General features: G+C 34.1%; 1 protein-coding gene across 1 annotated transcript in view; it reads right to left on the bottom strand.

Moving 5' to 3' along the window:
* Positions 1–5,002: 5,002 nt before the first annotated feature.
* Positions 5,003–22,498, bottom strand: part of DARS1 (aspartyl-tRNA synthetase 1) — a 62,936-nt gene continuing 45,440 nt past the window's right edge. The window contains exons 7-16 of the mRNA XM_059166737.1: positions 22,432–22,491; positions 20,583–20,694; positions 19,380–19,514; positions 16,781–16,928; positions 13,174–13,320; positions 11,877–11,919; positions 10,269–10,349; positions 8,906–9,017; positions 8,635–8,706; positions 5,003–5,680 (exon numbers count right to left, since the gene is read on the bottom strand). Coding sequence (XP_059022720.1) covers positions 5,589–5,680; positions 8,635–8,706; positions 8,906–9,017; positions 10,269–10,349; positions 11,877–11,919; positions 13,174–13,320; positions 16,781–16,928; positions 19,380–19,514; positions 20,583–20,694; positions 22,432–22,491 — 1,002 coding nt within the window. The 3' untranslated portion in view covers positions 5,003–5,588. The remainder of the gene's footprint in view (positions 5,681–8,634; positions 8,707–8,905; positions 9,018–10,268; positions 10,350–11,876; positions 11,920–13,173; positions 13,321–16,780; positions 16,929–19,379; positions 19,515–20,582; positions 20,695–22,431; positions 22,492–22,498) is intronic.

Genomic DNA, 22,498 nt, shown 5'->3' on the forward strand with positions numbered 1-22,498 from the left:
GAAACCCACTAAACACCAATACAGGTGGGCTGAAGGTAAATGATAAGGAAAGATCTGTGCAAACAATAAGCACGGGGCGCCTGGGTGGCTCAGTCATTAGTGTCTGCCTTTGGCTCAGGTCATGATCCCAGGGTACTGAGGCTGAGGCCCACACTATGCTCCCTGCTAAGTGGGAGCCTGCTTCTCCTTCTCTCAGTCTCCCTGCTTGTGTTCCCTCTCTCGCTGTCTCCCTGCCAAATAAATAAATAAATAAAATCTTTAAAAAAAAAAAAAAGCACAAGAAGATGTTAACAGCTATAAGATCAGATAACAGATTTTAAGAGAGCAATACCACAGTTATAAAGTGACATTTTGTCAGCTAAAAGGGTAAATTCATCAGAAATATATAAAAATTGTAATTATATTATATGCCTAATAACAGATACAAAGAGCTTCTAAATGTTCAAATCAAAATTTTACATAATTAGAGAAACAGAAAATCCCAAAATCTTCTGTTCAATTTCTGCAATGGATGGGACTAGACAAAAAAACCCAGCAAAGATGGACATTCTGAACACCACCATTCATTTCTATCAGTATACTCAACAAGGACAGAATATATATCTTTTCCAGAAACACACGGTTAGATTTACAGGTATGTGATGAACTAGTATATGGAACACCAAAAACTACAATAAAAGCTGCAAGGGGAAATTGAAGACCTAAAAATATATGGGATGATATTTCATATTCATAGATTAGAAAACTCAAACTGGTAAGATAGCAATTCCCCTCAAATTGATCTATAGAATCAATACAATCCAAATCAAAATCTTAGCAGACTTTTTGAAAAGAAATTGACATGATAGAAAAATTTAAATGAAAAGTCACAGGACTTAGAATAGTTAATCCTGAAAAAGAGGAACAAGACTGGAGGACTTAAACTCCCTGATTCAAGGTTTACTTAAAACTGTAAAAAGTAAGACACTATAGTAGTTGTGCAAGAATACACAACATTGGTCAATGGAATAGAACAGAGTTTAGAAATAGACCCACACCTATAGGGTCAACTCTTTTCTACAAAGCTGCTAAGGTCATTCTACAGGGAAAGGACAGTCTTCTCAACAAACAGTGCTGAATTAACTAAACATCAGTATGGGGGGTTGGAGTGGGGGAAGAAACTTGACCCTGACAAATACCATATACAAAAATTAACTCAAAATGGATCATAGACCTAAATATAAGAGCTCAAATTACTAAAATGATAGAAGAAAACATAAAACACTTGTGACATTGGCTGAGGCAGAGATTTTTTTTTTTTAAATTTTATTTATTTATTTGACAGACAGAGAGATCACAAGTAGGCAGAGAGGCAGGCAGAGAGAGAGGGGGAAGCAGGCTCCCTGATGAGCAGAGAGCCTGGGCTTGAACCCAGGACCCTGGGATCATGACTTGAGCAGAAGGCAGAGCCTTTAACCCACTGAGCCACCCAAGTGCCCCTGAGGCAGAGATTTCTTAAACAGATTACAAGCACAACCATAAAATTGAAAACTTTTGCTCTCTGAAAGGTAGTTAAGAAAAAAAAGGCAAGCCACAGATTGGAAGAAACTAGCTGCCAAACATATATCTGATCTGTCAGAGGACTCATATTCAGAATATATAGAATTCTTATAACTCAAGTAGAAGAAAGTCAACCCAATAAAACAAACGGGCAAAAGCTATGAAGACACTTCCACAAAGATACAGATATAGCCAATAAGCACATGAAAAGATGCTTAACATCATTAACCAGTAGGGAAATGCAAATTAGAGCCACAATGAGATACCACTATACAATAACTATAACAGATAAAATTAAAAAGCCTGATACTTCTGAGTGTTGGTGATAATGTGGAGCAGCTTAAGTTTTCATTCCCTGCTAGTAGAAATGCAAAATGGCACAGCTACTTTGGAAAACAGACTGGTAGTATTTTACAAAATTAAACCTACACTTCCTGTATTACTCAGAAATTTCACTCCTAAGTATGTACAAAAAAAGAAAAAAAAAAAAGAAAAGAAAACTTGTCCACACCGACTTCCAATGTTCATAGGGGCATTATTTATTATATATTAAAATCTGGATACCACTTACATGTCTATCAACTGAATAGGTAAGTAAATTATGGCATATCTATTCTATGGAATATTATTGATCAATATAAAGAAACATATTGGGGCACCTGGGTGGCTCAAGTTGGTTGAGCATCTGACTCTTGATTTTAGCTTAGGTCATGATCTCAGGGTTGTAAGATTGTGCCCTGATTTTTTGCTGCACACTGGGTGTGGAGTCTGCTTAAGATTCTCTCCTTTTCTCCCCTTCTCCAAAACAAAACCAAAAACTATTAGAACATGTAACATGGATGTATCTCAGAAACATAATGCTTAAAGAAAGAAATCAAGCACAAGACTATTATATTGTTCCATTTACATGGAATTCTAGAAAAGGCAAAACTATTGTAATTAAAGTAGATCTTTAGTTGCCAGAGGTGAAGACTGACTAGAAAGATGTATTATGGAACTTGCTATGACAATAAAATGTTCTGCAGTTTGATTATGGTACAGCTTACTTCACTGTATAAAATCATCCAAATTAATAAAAATAACATATTTAAGGTAAGTGAATTTTTGTGTATATATTAGCAAGTTGAATTCAGTAGTACATATATATATAAAGTAGCATGTAGTCATCAAATACTACTAGTTCTAAAAAATATCAGGAATTTCTATTACTGTAATCTACCATATTCAAACTAAAAGAAAAAAACTGCAAATACAGAAAAAGTATTTGACAAATTCAACATTTATAACAGAAACTCTTAGCAAGTGGAATCTTTACTAACCTGACAAAAAACATCTATTAAAAATCTACAGAAAATATCATACTTAATCTTGAGACTTTACAAGTATTTAAATTAAGTAACAACCAAGAAAAGCATGGCCCCATCACTGCTTTTACTCAACCTTCTACTTGAGGGCATAAGTAATGTAGTAAGTAAATGTAAGAATTAGACAGAAGAGATGAAACTCCTTATCTGCCAGACATTGGGTATCAAGCACTTTTATAGGGGTTTTAGGTGTCTTAAAACCCACAATAGTCCCATGAGATAGGAGTATGCAAATGAGGAAAGTTGAGGATAAGCAAATTACCCAAAGTTATACAGCTAGTGAACAGCAAAATCAGGATGTGAATCTAGGCAGTAGAGCCACAGAATACATACCTTCTATTCCTGTGCCACCCTTCTTCATATCTGTCTACTTTGAAAATACAAGACAGTCAATACAAATTATAGATTCCAGGTATGTCGCTGCACACACACAAAAACATATTAAAAACTGGTAACTGGTAGTTTTCTTATGCCTTAGTAACACACAATTAAAATTTTGGAAAAAATATACCATTCCCAATAGAAAAAAAGTAGTAAGGTACTCCAGCATAAACTAAAAATCAAAGAACAATTTTCAAAGATAGTAAAAAGTACCAATATATTTAACAATTTAAAAAATACCAAAAATAAAGGGTTATACAATGTTCATTCACTAGAAGACTATACAATGTTCATTCACTGGACTTTTTGATGCCAATCAAAATCCCAGAATAATAGCAAATAAATCTGCAAACAATACTAGGTAATATTAATAGAAAGGTAAGTATTTAGTTAAAATATAAGAACATGAAAAAATTTAAAAAAAAACACTGAATTCATATAATAGTCACGACTACGGTAGGAAAGAATAGGATCAGAGTGGGTACACAGGCTACTTTGTTTCCACAATATCTCTTCCCCTAAAAAAAGAAAATAAAGTACTTGAAAGCAAATATGACCATGTTAAGATTTGATATAGCTTGCTGGCAAGTTCAGGGATGACCTTTTTCATCATGATCTAATCTGGTTGGCATGTTTGGAACGCTTCCCAATAAAAAAATTAGATAAAAAAGATCATGATCAGGGGTGTCTGGTGGATCAGTTCATTAAGTGTAGGTCTTTGGCTCAGGTCATGATCCCAGAGTCCTGGGATTAATAAGTCCCACATTGGGCTCCCTGCTTGGTGGGGAGTCTGCTTCTCCCTTCTGCCATTGCCAGCTCCACGTCCGCACCACCTCCTCCTCCTGCCCATGCTTGTGCTCTCTGGTTCTCTTTTCCCTGGCAAACAAACAAAATTAAAAAAAAAAAAAAAAATCATATAATTCTAAGACTTTACAGGCTTTATTTTGAAAGAAGCTATGTTTCTATGAATCTGGGAATAGAATAGCTTTAGGCTATTTTATTTTAGGGTCTGGCAATTAATACAGAAAAAGATGGTTAGTAGTCTACTTATTCTTGGTGTAGCTTAAATTTTAAAGAGTTTTGGAGTGCTTACTATACTCAAGATAGTTTGCAGGATACGAAGGAAAGATATAAAATTACCAGTAGCGGGGCGCCTGGGTGGCTCAGTGGGTTAAGCCTCTGCCTTTGGCTCAGGTCATGATCCCAGGGTCCTGGAATGGAGCCCTGTGTCGGGTTCTCTGCTCAGCAGGGAGCCTGCTTCCTCCTCTCTGCCTACCTGTGTTCTCTGTCAAATAAATAAATAAAGTCTTTAAAAAAAATTTTTTTTTTAGCATCAAGTAGCATCAAGTATAGAGGGAAAGTGTTCCTGACTCTAATTCTCACACAAAAGTTTCTTTTTGGTAGAGAAAATGAGAGTGCATTTCAGTGACATTCACTAAGTATTAGAACTAGTTAAAAATCAAACAAAATTCTACAATATTTTTAAATCTATGTGAAATAAACTATTAACCCAAGCTTTCAGTTTTAAAAATTCTATCCTCTTATATCCATTTGAACTTATAGCTTGATATGAATACATATTATGACTGTATCAGCTTTCACTTGTTTTTAGGCATTTAGATAAACTAGTTGTGTACTTTTTCTTTTCCCAAATTATAAATGCCAAAAACCAGTTACAAAATCAGACTGCAATGAAGTTATACAAAGACAATGATGACTAGCTTTAAAATTTTATTGAAATTCAAGTTAGAATTTACAATTTAATATAGCATAACATTGAATATCTTCTAACCAGTATTCCCACCTGCTTTACATGATTTCTGGGCACAAATCTAAAGAACTGATACTTTCTGCCTAACTTTCCATGATATGCCAATTACACATTTATTAAAATCTCAGATACTTCCCTAAAATTGTCCTCATTTCAATGTCAGAATTTAAAAAAATAAGCTCAAATATTCAAGATTTAAGACATTAATATCATAGCCACTATAATATAGAAAAGAAAAAAACCTTACACAATCTGAACTTTTTAAAATTGTTAACATTTATTGTAGTAATACAATATGAATTTTTAACATAACCATATGAATTTTTAATTAAAATGTTCAACCATTTCCTACTGAAGCATGTCCAAAGTTATAAAAATTTTCTCTTTTAAAGTAACCTATAGTGAATTAATCCGAAGTAATTGTGGCACTTTAAGACATTTACTCCACTGCATATTTCAAGCAGCTACTTAAAATCAGGGATAGCCTGATCAATAGCAGGTTACTGGAAAGAATAAAAAAAGCACGGCTTTCTTTAAGGAGTGAGTCGTTTGGGATCACGGGGGAACATTGAAGTCTGACGAACATTGTGCAGTCCCAAAAAAAGCATCGTCACTCGTTCCAACCCTGGGGGAAACAAAATAATCATTAATTCCTTTTCTGAAAACCTTTCAGGGTCTTACTTATTGAAATTACCAACAAAGTATCACTGATCAATAAAATACTTTCATTATTTTGAGTTTATTTAAGACGAACTGTTTTGGAACACCTCAGTGGCTTAGTTGGTTGAGCATCAGATTCTTGATTTCTGCTCAGGTCATGATCTCAGGGTTGTAGGATCCAACTCTGCATCGGGCTCTGGGCTATGCATGGAGCCTGTTTAGGATTTTTCTCCCTCTCCTTTTGCTCCCCCATCCCACCCTTGTACACCTATGTAGACTCCTCCTATAAGATAAGACAACATAAATAAAATAAAATAAAATAAACTGTTTTGGATCTGATTCAGAAACAAAAATAGAAATGACGCTGTATGTGGAAAGGACTAAGTGAGGTATCCTTAGGTTGTCTGGATTCTCTGAACTACAAAAATCTTGTAAATGTCCCAAACTTATGATTTAAACAAACACAAAAAAACCATTTTATAAGTCTATATGTGGGATGGGGCGCTTGGGTGGCTCAGTGGGTTAAAACCTCTGTCTTTGGCTCAGGTCATGATCCCAGAGTCCTGGGATCAAGCCCTGCATCAGGCTCTCTGCTCAGCAGGGAGTCTGCCTCCCTCTCTCTCTCTGCCTGCCTCTGCCCACTTATGATCTCTGTCAAATAAATAAATAAGACCTTAAAAAAAATTCATAAGCTATATGTGGGGTATCTGGGTGGCTCAGTAGGTTAAGTGTCCAACTTTTGATGTCGGCTCGGATTGTGATCTCAGCGTTGTGCAATCAAGCCTCACATCTGGCTTAGGTGCTGGGCATGGAGCCTGCTTAAGATTCTCTCTCTTCCTCTCTCCCTCCGCTCAAGCTCTCTCTCAAGGCGGGGGGGGGGGGGATTAATAAATAAATAAATACATATACCTATATGTCTTTGAATAGGGCCAGAATCTTAATTATGTAGTCTAGGCCATTAATATGAGAACCATAAACCTGTTCAAGGTAGTTTACTAATAGAAATAACAGAAATTTACTATAATTCAATAGATATGTAACATGGTGGTTCCTAGTATAAAAGACTCTAGGACACATTATTGTAAATGTTCTAAGTGGAAAAGAGACTGATTTTGACATGTGACTTAAATATTGTATTACTGGTAAGAATTAAGACCAAGTGTCACCAAAGAAACAGAGCAGAACTAGCAAATGAAACTTTGTGTGTTCAATTTATCTCTTTTACCCAAGTTGTATAAGACATGTGTTACAGAAAAAAGGTCAAAGAATATTTTTATATAGCAATGACTGAATTTTAAAGGAATGTATTTAACTTCTAAAACAAAAATATAAATAAGAGGATTAACATTTTATTGCTATTCCTTACCAAAAAACATGCACATATTTGAACCTTGTATTACAGTAATCTAATACTAATCTTAAAATAAAAAGACCATATCCCATCTTCTCTTCAATCATTAATTACCAACACACGAGTGGTATTTGATAACCATTCAAATGTCTTCACAAAAATTTACAAAATATATAAAATGTACATTACGAATACTTTAAGAGAAAAATACTTTAAGTACTTTAATGAGACTCTCCCATTAAAAATTATAAACTATATATCCAAAGTAGCACTGTTTATAATAACAAAACAATCCACATGTCCATCAGTAAGCTGGTTAACAAGATTATGGTACACCAGTTCAATGGATCGATTCTATATAGTGTTAAAAAAAACCAAACAAACTGAAAAAGTCTTTAATAATTGATAAGGAACAAGATAAAAAATATAGTAAGTGACAAATGCAAGGTGCTGAATGATTTATATAGTAGAGTATGCTATAATTTGTGTAAAAATATATTTTAAAAGTGTGTATTTTTGCATATGCAAAGATTATTTTTGCAAAGGTTAAAAAAAAACTAGAAACAATAGTTTCCTAAAGAGAGGTAAATACATATTCTTCCATACTCTTTTAATTTGATAAATTTTAAAGTTTATTAACTATTCACTAACTTCCCCCTCAAACAACAGACAAATATTTTAAAACTATAAATGCAGAATTTTTTATTTTATTTTATTTTTTTAAAAAAATATTTTACTTGACAGAGGTTACAAGTAGGCAGAGTGGCAGGCAGAGAAGAGAGGGGGAAGCAGGCTCCCTGCTGAGCAGAAAGCACGATGCGGGACTCGATCCCAGGACCCTGAGATCATGAACTGAACCAAAGGCAGAGGCTTAACCCAATGAGCCACCCAGGCGCCTCCAGAATTCTTTTAAGAGACTCTGATAGAAACTGAACTAAACATTTACCCTTTTATTTATTTATTTTTTTTAAGATTTATTTTTTAAAGTAATCTCTATACCTATTATGGGACTTGAACTCAACCTGAGGTCAAGAGCTGCATGCTGCACTGACTGAGCCAGCAAGGCACTCTTTACCCTTTTTCAATCACAGGGTGGTATCTTATATATATATTCTAGAAGTAGTCCTGAAAGTCAATAAAATGTTACATTGCAACAAAAAATTTAGCAGCAATCTGAGCTAACCGGAGGGAGAACTTTAATTTGGGCTAATCAGAATGAACTCATGGATGCAGAGAGAAAACAGGATAGTTAATTTGTAAGAAATTTTGCTTCTAAACTCTTTAGGGGAAAAAATGGCTAGAAATGTATTACAATGTTTTAGAACACACAAATTAGCTCTTCGTTTTGGTCCTTTGAAATCAAATTTTCATTTAGCTACAACTCACTAAAAATTTGTTATAATTCAAATTTGTACTATACTTAGCATGGACTTATTTCTAAGCAGTAACAATATACAAAACTTAGTTTTTGGGAATCTAATGAAGAAATTTAGTTAGAACTGAATGAACACTTTGCCAAATGAAATCTGGGTTGGAAATATATTGTCATAATATTAAAATAATATTACCAATGCCTCCGCCAGCATGGGGAGGGGCTCCAAAGCGGAAGGAATCAATGTATGCCTTAATTTTCTCCAAATCTAGAAAAAACAAAAACAAACTCAAAAACCAAATACAATGTATCATTTTACTCAGTAATTTATAAAGATTAAAACAAATGATGTTTCTGAGAAGTCTTTAAAAGGTTTAAAATTGCTTTCACAATACATATTACTTTCCCAAATGTTTTTTATTTGTTTTCACAACATACATTACTCTCCCAAATGTGTTTTTATTTACCAATTCCATGATGTAAGGCTCGTTCTGTTAGCAGCTGAGGATCATGTATTCTTTGAGCTCCTGATAGTATTTCTTCTCCTCTCATGAACATATCGTAAGAATTGGACTGTTTCTTCAAGAAAAACCAAACACACAAGAAAAGGCCACTCTTGAAGTGACTGTCATTCTATTTCCATTACTCATATGAGAAAAAAAAAAAACAAAACTCTTCTGCACAAAGAACAAGTCCATTTTTTCCTTCAATTAATGATGCAATCTGCTCCAATGAACACAACTGTTTCTCTAAAACAAGGTTAAACTAATGAGAGCTCAATAATAACTTCTTCCCTCTATCATATTTTATGCTCTCCTTCTCCTATATCTTCTGATAACAAATCAGAATACCGTATCTAAACTTGCAAGAAGTAGTGCTGATTCTCATTTCACTTTATCATCTGAAATGTTTTTAGGTGTGATATGATTTTGGGTCATTTTTGGAACCTCAAATTATCAACAGGTGTTAGTCTTTTTAATTAAAAAATTTTTCTTAAACAAAAGTAAATAGAACATAAATTTACCATAGCTTAACCTACTCTCATATAAGATTTTAAGTTATTTTCCCTGTCTTCGGATAAACCAATGGTTCTCGAAGTATGACTCCTGGATCAGTAGCCTCAGTGTTACTCAGAACTTATTAGAAATATAAATTATCAAGCTCCCCCAAGACCAGCTAATCAGAATGTCTGGTAATGGGGCCCGGTCATCTGTTTTTTTTTTTTTTTAAAGATTTTATTTATTTATTTGACAGGGAGAGATCACAAGTAGGCATAAAGGCAGGCAGAGAGAGAGAGAGAAGGAAGCAGGACCCTGAGATCATGACCCGAGCCAAAGGCAGCGGCTCAACCCACTGAGCCACCCAGGTGCCCTTTTTTCTTTTTCATCTGTGTTTTAAAAAGCCTCCCAAGTGATTCTGATGCACACTGAAGTTTGGGAACCACTGTAATGGAAAAACAGTAAAAGGCCACAAAACACAAATCAGATGAACTCCCAGGACATAATGTTGTTTCTTAGTTCAAAGTCAATAATATGATGTGTTAAAGTCTGTATTTATTACTTATATGGCATTTCTTCTTCATAAATCTTCAAAAAATGACCCTTGAAAATGATTTTTAATGTAGGTTTTGACACTAGTTTTTTTAGAACACTCACATTTCACAGTATCATTTTTATCTGAATTGACAGAAACTAGTAGTAATACGTACAATGATGTCCCATTAAAATCACAAGTTACTGATGAAAACCATTCCCATGGTACAATCTAACATAGTCACAATAAAGTTTTCCTTCTTCCCCAAAACAAAATATTTAAAATAAATTTACTTACAGGATTTCTTGGGTCAGGCATGGTATAGAAAGGTCTTACAGCCAATGGATATTTATCAAGAATATAGAAGTCTGTATCATACTATAAAAAAAGATTAAATTTTTAAAAATTTTTATAGAAATTAAAAGAAAGCTAACATTTTGACAATTAACTGTTTTTTCAAAAATAAGTTTTGTTCTTCAAAATTACTATAATTACATGGTATATACAATAAGTACTCTGCTTCTTTCAAGTAACATCTGTATCCTATAGTATTTTGCCATCACGTTATAAATTTCTCTAATACTTAAACTGTGGGAGCTACTGACAATTCAATCATACTTCAAATATTTGTTTTCTTCTTTTTATTCTGGACACGTAATCTCTTTCCAATTTCTTCCCAACTGACAACTATGCTGCAATAAACTTTGAATTTTGTTTTTATTCTTTGCTAATCTAATTCATTTACTCTTTCAGATGCAATTTGTTAACTTTCTGTTAAATTATCCTAAATCTCCTTGGGTTTCACAAAAACCACATTAGATCTATAAATTATTTTAGGAAAAACTGACACCTTTTCCAATATTCATCTTTCCCAAAACCTTGATTATTTTCCCAGTAACTTAAATTTTCATGCAGGCACCTAAAAGAAATTTGGTAGTTTTCTTCATATGAGAACTGTACCTGAGATAAATAACATTTACATGAAATTATGACATTTTTTTTACAAAGAATAGTTACTATATGATGCTGATTTAATTACAAAGAAACCAATCAAATTTCAACTGTTTTGATGTTAAACATTTTTGCTAAAACTCAAGCATAGAAGGAATGTCAACAGAGATGACAAACTGGACTCTGCTCTGCTGAAACAGCATTTTAAAGGTATAAACTCCACACTGCAGTTTCAGAAATACATTAGCTCCCCAGTCAATTTTAAGTGCAGCCAGCAGGAGGAGCTCAAGGACTGTTTTCATTTACACATCTCTTTAATTTCCTGGAAGACCACATTAAATTCAACTTTTATATTCTTTGGAGTTTTAGAAAATGAGACAGGAAAGCAGCTTTCAAAAAAGAGGGCAAAAAGAAACCCATTCACTTTCAAGTCCCATGAGTTATCAGGGGGTACCCAGGGAAGGCCATTTCTAAATAATTTCAAATCATCTTGAGATTGTTTCTGACTAATCTGACAGTCTGATACAGATACCACTTTTATTTTTTATTTACTTATGTTTTTAAAAGATTTTATTTATTTTTGATAGAGAGGCAGCGAAAGAGGGAACACAAGCAAGTGGAGTGGGAGAGCAGGGAGCCCGATGTCGGGCTGGATCCCAGGACCCTGGGAAGATGACCAGAGCCAAAGGCAGATACCTAAGGACTGAGCCACCCAGGCGCCGCCAGGTATCACTTCTAGAGGGACTTCAGTACAACTCAGTGCAAAAAAAAGATACTGAGCTAATCAAACTGACGGAGCAAAACTGGTCTGAATATTTTTTATTTTTCCAAAAATTAAAAAAAAAGTCTTCCCTGCGTTTTTTTATTCAGTAAGACTGTTCCTACTCTAACTGTTTAGTATCAGAATATGTTTCAGATTTAGAAAAAGAAATCCAGCATGCACAAGAGTCCTACCTTTTCCTTTACCAAACGACCCAACAGTTTTTCATTTGGTGTACTGAAAAATAAAAATAAAAACCCTCATGAAATTCGGTGTTTGAAGATCAAATAGCAACTTAAGAAGTTTTAAGTGAATAAGGCCCCTCTCATTTGAGGTTCTCAAAGGATAAAAATTTGGCCAATACATTGTTGTCTATCCTCCTTTTATAAAAGGCAAGTACAGTGACATTTAGTAGGTGCTGCTCAAAAACACTTAAATAAAATAATAAACAGATGTAGCAATTAATAGATTCAGAAATAACACAGATGATATAATTTCCTACAATTATATATAAAGTTCACTATAGCAAATAGGCTATTTTTGCCATTAAGCAGCTCTACTTCAAGATGGTCTCTCCTTTTGTTACTACTTATCAAAGGTTTATAAAATAAAAATCAGTATTTCCAAGTCTTTAAAATGTAATAGTGTTTTTAGAGCTGAGATGCTGTTACTTTAGCTTTTATCTTAGGTAAGAACAACTGCCAAAATGCTTAAGAAAATACTGCTCAGCTTAAAATAATTATAGAATGTATAGTTTGCCTTAAAAATGTAATCTAACAATGAAGGAGATGCTTAAAACCATAAATGTATGTTTCTGTTAAACAAAAATAAGGGTTTTGAACAAAGTATGCTTAAAAAGAGCCTTAAGAAAGACAATAACCACTCCTTTCAATCCTATTTCCATATAAATTATTGCAAGTACTTAAATATTTTAAAATGTTAAATATTTTAAGAACCTTGGAAAAAAATATAAGTACCGTAGATAGTAGTTTATTAAACCACATAGTTTATTCAAAATTATAAGTTATTTTTATGATCTGAATTTAGATAACATAATACTATATAACAAATAAAGAACAGATATTTTTATAACTTTGGAGACATCAATTTTATGCCCCAATGCTGTGTGGGAATGGATTAAGACTGCTTTCCACCCTCTCAAACACCACTGATTTAGAAAGAGAGGTAACATATTAGATGATAAAAATCACAGGCCAAAGTCCCTATATATTCTTTAGAGTGTTACAAATATGGGGGTGTGATAGGGTAAAAAATGGTGTTTATAGACAAAATTGTCAAAGCTCAGGCAAACCACATTGAACATAGTATTTTATTTCAGACCACACATTAATAAACAAAACAGCATCATACACCAAAGTTAATGAAACTGAAGCTTATCATCTGGGTGGAAAAAAATCATCATTCATTATATACTCATTCATTCATACCTTAAACCTAATTACTAAAGTTTAAAAAATCACAAAGTCAAACCTCAGATCTTCTTCATCTCCCATTTCGATTCCAGCTTCCCTAAGCATAGCCAATGCTTCACAGTACTCGAGTCTTAAAGTTGGTTCCAAAAATTTGAATGGTTCACATGGGAATTGTTTATTCACTGTCTGAATTTCAGTTTGAAACCTATTTGTACAATGATAGAGTTAAAAAAAAAAAAAAAAAGTGTCGTGTTTTCCCCACAAGAGGTCACTGTGGCAATACATAAACAATTTTTAAGAAAAATTTTACTAATACAAGTGAAGTAATGAGCAGATAGCTTTATTCTTCTACAAGCTGATATCCTTTTTTTTCAAACAAAGAAATAACAATTTTAACATTTCATAGGAATCACTATATTCCTGTGCAGTGATGAGGAAAGGGCAATCTGAGTAGCTTCAGGAGTGGCAGCAGCTCCATGATCAACCAAGTGCCTTTTTCAGCTGAGCCCCACAGACCCTCCTAGGTGTCTGGGGAACCCATTCTCTAAGAGTGGAGTCTACATTCTATTAGTTCTATGTGTTCTCCTGATAACAATTTTGAAATTCAGAAGTAACTCAAAAGGAAATGCTTTTATTTTATTTAATATTTATTTAAGTTTTTAGAGGGAGGAGGAGCAGAGGGAAAGAGAGAAGGAGGATCTCAAGCAAGCTCGTGCTCACTGCCGAGCCTGATGCAGGGCTCAACCTCACAACCCTGAGATCATGACCAGACCCAAAATCAAAAGCTGGATGCTTAACCAACTGAGCAACCCAGGTGCCCTTTAGGAAATGCTTTTAGAGAGAGTTGTTTTGTGTAAAATCAGCCTCAATACAAAAATCCCCTTAGAGACTTTCAGGCTCTTCCGTAGTAGTAGAAACAGCTAAGAAAAAATATCTGGTAGTTATTGAGTACCTATCCATGTCACATAAAATCATTCTTTGAATCAGTGTATGCACTAAGAAAAAGTGTTATCAAGAAATTATTTACATTAGAAATGAAATTTAAATGCTCAAAGTATTTAACACATTTCTTAGTCTCCTCTTGTTTTGTCACCACAGTGTCATTAAAGTATTAAAAACTTTGTAACTCCTATCAGCTAACACTGTTAGTAATATAAAATACCCATTTGAAGAAGTATTAAAAAGAACTTTTTAGTCCTTTAACACTTGTTATCCTCAATGTAGACCAAATTAATGAATATGTTTTCTTTTCCCCCATTCCCATTATATTCTTTTTTAAAATTTTTAATTTTTATTTATTTATTTGACAGAGAGAGAGATCACAAGTGGACAGAGAGGCAGGCAGAGAGAAGGGAGAAGCAGGCCCCCTGCCGAGCAGAGAGCCTGATGTGGGGCTCGATCCCAGGACCCTGAGATCATGACCTGAGCTGAAGGCAGAGGCTTAACCCACTGAGCCATCCAGGCGCCTCTCCCATTATATTCTAAGTCTGTGAGTGCCAATCTCCCATTTTAATAACCACTATAGTACAGTGTCTAGCCTTCAAACAGCAGGCACATGACACATGTTTACTGTATTGAATTGTGGAAGATTATTTTTTTAGTAATATTTAGAAATAATTATTTTTGCCATTTATGGATGAAATGATAGCTGGGATCTGCTTCAAAATAACAGGGGGTGGCAGAAATGGGTAAACAAAATTGGCCATGAGTTAACAATGGTTCAAAGTGGGTGAGGAGTACCTGGGGTTCATTAGGCTAGTCTCTTTTTTTAAGTGTCTTGAAATTTTACTTAATTAATAGAATTGAAAAGGTATGTTTATATTCCATGAAAACAGTAGAAATTAAAACATTATCATTTCCTGATTAGTCTTAAACACCTTCATGGGAGCAATAAAGCTTAGCCATTGGTTTATTCAAATCTTGATGTAAGAAGCATTAAGAAGATCCCAATAACTGATTTTTAAATTGCCTTTCTTTGCTTTGGATATTAATCTAATCATGTCTGTCAATATTTTAAAATACACTTGTCTATTACTCTTCTATGAGGGATAAGTACTAAGGATAAACTTCAGAGGTATCATGACACACGCCAGATAACCCAGCTGACAACTGAGAGAAACTTAAAATTCCTAAATGACTTACAGAATATAAAAAGAAGGTTTTGGGGGCACCTGGGTGGCACAGTAGGTTAAGCCTCTGCCTTCAGCTCAGGTCATGATCTCAGGGTCCTGGGATCCAGCCCCACATCAGGCTCTCTGCTTGGCAAGGAGTCTGCTTCCCACCCCCCATCCTGCCTCTCTGCGTACTTGTGATCTCTTTGTCAAATAAATAAAATCTTAAAAAAAAAAAAAAGAAGGGTTTTATTTCTAGGTTGCCACCTTAAATCTACTTGAAAAAGTCCAGTGATGATGGTGTTTGAATCTCTAATTTGTAAACAAAGATTTGATTAATCCCAAGGGTCCAATTAATGCTTGATCTGTTATTACAAAAACCGAATTAGAAATTTCATATCCCAATATTATAGAGAGAAGATATCAACACGCAAAATAAATGGGCTTCAGAAACTTTTCTGAATTATAAATATGAAAAGAAAATGAGAAAAGCTCTGCTCCTTCACTGTAGTTTCAAAAGGTATTTGATTTTATAAGGAAACATTAGTTGTTCTATAGACTATCTGAATGAAAATTGCTTAAAATAAATGGTACTGAAATGTTTCAGAGAACAAAAGTTTTTAAAAAAAAGGCTGTCTACAATTAGCTAGTCATCAATGTACCAATGCAATGCAGAGAATGCTTGGAAAATATCAGTCCTTATGCTATAAGATCTTTGTAAGATGAAAGATTAATTTCTGTGTCCTTGAAATTACTCATTAGACTTGCAATGCAGTAAATAAGATTCACAGTATTTCTGAACTCTTTTTAAGTATCAATGAAGCATATCCAAATACCTCAACAATTTAAGAGTTAAATCAGTGGTCTTTAAATAAAAATTTCAAATATAGCCCTCTGTCAGTTATCAAAGTGCTAGATAAATCTACTACAGCTTATTTAATATTTAAGTACTGTCTCAAGTAGGGAGAAAGGAAAAAAAGACTCTCTTGATCCTACTTAGCTTATCTTCCATTTTCTTTTCCTATTTTCTCTGTGTTAAGCATCATCACAAGTAAACAACTTTCAATGACCTTTAAGGGAGAAACTATTTGCCAGTTTAGAGGTTGTACCTAACGTGAACATTTTACATAATTCAATTTTCTGAACATCCTGAACATGTCTAATAATTTTCTGAAAAATTCTTATCACCACATTATTACCATTACCAGTTTAATAATAAACTGCTATAAAAGTAACATAGGCTCTATTTCTTTCAGACATTCAGGATATAACATAAAGGAAAAAAATATAGTTAGGTTGGTTCACAATCCTCCCCACCAAAATAAGGTTAACTAGCTGAAGTCCCAACTGATTTGGATCCAAAAGTACTATTTTTGGTGTTCATTTTTTCACTAATTAACTATTGATCATCTAAGTGGAAAGTCCTCTATCCCATACATATATGTATGTTCAATAGAAACTTAGTTTTACATGTTTCAATTCAAGAATTATTTTGAAGAACCCAAACTGATTAGACATTAAGTCCATCTAGGGATATAGATTATTTGTTTTTACCTTTTTTGGAGTCCTTTGAATATTTGTACTAAGGTGTCAGCAATTTCTTCCACAACTTCATGGTAATGGTAATTAAAAGCCATTTCAATGTCCAAACCAACAAATTCAGTTAGATGTCTGTGGGTATTTGAGTCTTCAGCTCTGAATACTGTAACATTATTAAAAGAAATAAATATTAAATGGTGTTTTAAAGTTTTGGAAAAATTGGGACTTAAGCACAAAATTTTATTTACTAGTACTCAAATGATATTATTTTCTTTATTATAGGGTTCTTGAAAGAGTTGATAAGCCATATATTTCAGCATTTTCTTGGACAGCAAGCTCGTTGCCAACTCCTACAGTCACGCAGTTAAAGCTGTAACAAATGTGTATTAATAAGTAAGGCTTTGAAGAATCCTACGGGAATGCAAGATCCTGAAGTGTCTTCTCAGTAATTAAAAATAGGTTCAATATAGTGATTTCTTCTCAATTTTATTAAAACTTAAGCTAAATGAAATCTGTACCAGTGAAGTAACATTATATATATTCCAACCATTACCTCTGTCCAGCTCTTACTGTGCTTACTGCACTTTCTACTTTTTCCAGTCTTCCTGACTCTAGCTCTGCTCCATCTTTCACATCACTTTAAGATCAAGATTCCTACAACACATCCTTGCTCAGTAATTAACTAATTAACTACTGATCATCAGTGGTTCCCAAATGGCACTGCAACAGAATATAAAATGACAAAAAATCTAAAGCCTTTATGCTTTCATATTTAATCTTACCCTTTATTTTCCATTTCTTCTTAACACTATGTAGTCTCACTTTTATTTTCTCACATGATCTTCACTTATTCTGCTTCTGCGGACTAGAGTGCCATTTTTTTTGTAGTCTGTATCTCCTACTCTGTTCTTAAACCCACTTCAGTTTGCGTTTATGGTAACTCTAGCAAATTCCATCTTCTCCCTCTTTTTACACTATCTATACTACATAATTAACACCAATCTGCTGATTGAATAACACAATCTGATTATTTGCTGTGACAATTGGTTGATTATTTCTTGTAACTGCTATATATATGCATGTCTTATTCTGTCTTGGGAGAAGGGACAATGTTTATTACCTTGTCACTCAAAACATGGTCTACAAATTGGCAGCATCAGCAGTACCTGGGAGCTTGTGAGAACTGCAGAATCTCAAGCCTCCCTTCAGACCTACTGATCAGAATCTGCATTTCAACAAGATCCTCAAGTGATTCATGCACACATTAACATTTGAGAAGTGCTGGCTGATTTTTCTTTTATGTACATGTTATCTAGCACAGGCTATGTATGCAGTAGGCATTCAACAAATTAGTTAATAAATTCAGAGAATTAACACAATTAATGCTCTCGCCAGTTTCTCTAACAGCAGGCATTTAATTCTTTTTCAGCTACAAAAAGCTTACATATATAAAATAACTTGGTAAGTTTTACAGAATGAAGCAAAGCTAGTTTTTGCCTATAGTCAGCTTCATTAAAGAATTTACCACATGATTATGTGTCCATGCTTAACTTTTAATTTCTAATGGACTTTCGCATATTCTCAATACTAAGAACAGTACAAACAGTAATAGTAAAACAAAGCAGCTTCAAAATAAAATTAGAAGCAAAGTACACAGAGGTACATTTGTAAACTTATAAGAATAGTAAGGGGCTATCAAGGACAACAAAATACATCATTTGTAAGATTGCAACTACTTGTTCTTTCCTGTTCATGGAGAGTTAAAAAGGCAAGTCCAAACAGAAGCTAAGTCTGTTCTTTTTTTTTTAAAGATTTTATTATTTGACAGACAGATCACAAGTAGGTAGAAAGTTGGGTGGTGGTGGGGGCGGGGCGGATGCAGGTTCCCCGCTGAGCAGAGAGCCCTATGCACGGCTGGATCCCAGAACCCTGAGCTGAAGGCAGAGGCTTTAACCCACTGAGCCACCCAGGTGCCCCAGCTAATTCTGTTCTAATTATACTGAAATAATAATAAATAATATACTCAGATATATTTCAGAGGGTATACATATTCTCAAAGCATGCATTTTTAAAAAATGAGTTATTCCCAAGGTAAACATTTTCTTCAGCAATCTTCTGTAGGAATATAAAATGCTTATGAATCTATCCACATAAATGATATTCAACTACTTCTTAACTACTGAGCATACATTTTTAAAATTTTTATTTTAGGAAATGTCTACCCAACCACATTTGTTATTTTTACCTAAAAGTGTTTATTTAGCCACCATATGAAAGGATTTAAGCTTCCAGAATGTGTGAATGTAAAATGTGTTCTTAAAACCATAACTATGGGGACGCCTGGGTGGCTCAGTTGGTTAAGCAGCTGCCTTCGGCTCAGGTCATGGTCCCAGTGTCCTGGGATCGAGTCCCACATCGGGCTCTTTGCTCGGCAGGGAGCCTGCTTCTCTCTCTGCCTCTGCCTGCCATTCTGTCTGCCTGTGCTCGCTCTCTCTTCCACTCTCTCTCTGACAAATAAATAAAATCTTTAAAACAAAAACAAAAACAAAAACCAAATCATAACTATGGTACAATCAATAAAATTTCGAGAAAATCATAACCACCAAAACCTTACCTGGTCCAATACAGAAAACCTTCTCAAAATCAGCACAAATACACATTTGCTTGTATAGCTGTGGGGACTGGGCCAGATATGCATTGTTTTTAAAATATGACACAGTAAATACATTGGCTCCTCCTTCACTGGCAGCTGAAATGTAAACATTTATGCTATTATAACCAACTGCAAGATTATCAATGCAAATTTCTAATAAAAACAGTTCATACTTTTAAGTATTTCATGTAAAAAATTTTTTTTCAGAGAAACGACACTGATTTTAAACCGTTTATATTTAGGACAGATTTACTTCTTTGGCTGTACCTTCACTTTACATCATCAGATATATACACACCTCTTCTGCATCAATTTCGAATCTATTAAAGCTACTTTGGAGTTGTAAACATTTTTTTCAAAAAGGAAATGATATTATTGATCTTTCTAAGTATCAAGAATGCAATGTTCAATTCTTGATTTATAATTAAATGCCATTTGTAACACATTTTTTAAGTGTTATTTAAGCAACTCCAAAAAGGATAAAATGATTAAAATAAGGTTCTCATATAAGAATGAGAATTAATGAGATTTTCCCACTTGTAGTAGTTAGTAATATTACAATGCAGTATATACAAAACAAAATTGCAATACCAATTTAGAAAGAAACCTATATAATGAAAGTAGTTTCTGGTGCAACTTACATAATAACAATCTTGCTTCATGTGTTACTGCCTTATTTTATAATCACTAGCACATAATGACTTCTGAAACAAGGAGATGCTGTATTATTGATGTCAGTGATATGTGCTGCACAGTCTTCAAAATAAAAAGTCTCATGGATTAACCTTAAGGGACAGTTGGGATTCTCAAATTAAAAAAAAAATTAATGAGGAAATTGAGAGGCAGTGCAGGGGGCTGTTGGGGGTAGGGAAAGAAAAAATGAAACAAGATGGGAACGGGAGGGAGACAAACCATAAGAGACTCTTAATCTCACAAAACAGAGGGTTGCTGGGGGGTTGGGGGTAAGATAGGGTGGCTGGGATAAACCAGGGGACTGGGGAGGGTATGTGCTATGGTGAGTGCTGTGAAATGTGTAAGCCTAAAGATTCACAGACCTGTACCCCTGGGGCAAATAATACATTATATGTTAATTAAAAAATATTAAACAATTTGGGAGAAAGCAAATTTATTTTTAAAAATTAAGAGAAATGTCTTAAAGCATACCTGAGATAATTTTAGGAGTTTGGATTTCCACAAAACCCTTGTTAATTAAAGTTTCACGGAAAAGATGGCAGATGCCAGACTGGAGACGGAAGACTGCCTGACTTGTTGATGTCTAAAAGACAATAATAAAATCTAATGAAATCAATTTGACACATTAACTGAGATGGAGTATTTTCTAATCAGGCCACCTGCCTGGAAGGTTCACAAAGAAAACAGTTCATTATATGAGAGAAAAGTTAGGTTATATGACAATTAGTATAAGGATATATCTTAGAATTTTTCCCATTATAGGAGAATGGCAATTTTACTCTTTAAAATCTCTGACATCTCCAACTTGACTCTGCTGAGCCTATAAAAGATTAGAGAGTAGTTTAGATATAAACTAAGATGCTTAAAAGATTTTAAGAACACAATAGTTTCCAAAATGTACAAAGCAGAGGTTAAAAATGTGAATGCTTAGAGGTACCTGAGGGGCTCAGCCTATTAAGTGTCAGACTATTGATTTCCACTGGTCATGATCTCAGCATCATGAGATCAAGGCTTGCTTCATGCTCCCAGCTCAGTGCTTGGCAGGGAGTCTGCTTGACATTCTCTCCCTCTCCTTTTGTCACCCCCTCCTCCAGCTTGTGTGTATGTGTGTGCATGTGAGCTCTCTCCCTCTCTCTCAATAAATAAATATAAAAAAAAAAATGTGAATGCTTACAAGGACCAGACAAATAACATAAATGGAATGATACTTGCTGGATGGTGCAGGGAGGGCATAGCAGAGGACATAATAGTCCATCTAGAGTGCTAGCTAATGTTGCCATGCCAGAGTATTGCCAATTCACCTCCAACTTTTTAAGAAAAGCCATCTAGATTCAATGGATAAATCCCCACTTTTCAACAGTGGCAATGAATTTAAATTAAAAAAAAAAAAAAAAAAAGAGAGAGATGCCAAAGAAAAATACATCGGTACCAAACTGTACAGGCACAACCAATAACTTGTGTGAATAAACAGCACAGGCAAAAAGAGTATGGTGTCTATCTACTGTGGCCCAAATTATGAAAACTCTGAGGTTTCTAGGCAGTATCAAGAGGACTTTTGATTATTGTTATAGCTCTTCCTATAGACTATAGATTAAAACAGAAAAGGAAAAGGGACAAAAATGCAAAAAATCAGGGGTGACATATGAGTGTATAAAAAAGGTAGACCCATACTATTGCAGAAAAGTTGAAAAGAACTTCTAAGGTGACAAAGGATTTAAGCTTTAGGTAGAGTATTTAAGGAGGAAGATGTGGTCAAACATTAAGAAAGAAAGATGACATTGGTTTTACTACAATGATGAAACCACTGAACTCTTTCACTTGCAACCAAATCAGAAAGGGAAATAGAAGACCTATGAGATTACTAAATAAATCACCAGGGCCAACTACCTCTTTATTATTAATTTTGTGCTCAGATCAAATTCAAAGGATTAAGGCATTAATTACTAATATCCACCTGGTCTGCATTCTAAAATGTGCATATAGCATCTTTCATAATTTTATAGTGATATTAATGGTTGTGTTTTTAATTACTAATTTGTCTAAAATAGGTATCACCTGGCAGTAAGCCCACTTATTAGCTTCATGTTCCTTTGTTTTAAAATAAAGCAGGTCAATATCCTGTAAATTATTACTTGACTATCCTTGTTGTCTGCAATTATATTTAGGGGAAAGGTCAGTCAGAAAGGTAAATTGTTTCTTGTATTGTCATATGTACAGGCAAATGTCAATTAGTTCTCTAAGTCTGAGAGAGGTGTGGTATTACTCCTACCCCCCTTGATTTCGCCAAAGTCATGTCATTTAATAAATAAATGAGGCATACCCTAAGATCAATGACTCTGTTGTCTAATCTTGTATCCTGATTAACAGTAGCTCTTCCTTCCTAAAAA

Source organism: Mustela lutreola, chromosome 3 (genome assembly GCF_030435805.1).
Source record: "Mustela lutreola isolate mMusLut2 chromosome 3, mMusLut2.pri, whole genome shotgun sequence".
NCBI classification, from domain to species: domain Eukaryota; kingdom Metazoa; phylum Chordata; class Mammalia; order Carnivora; family Mustelidae; genus Mustela; species Mustela lutreola.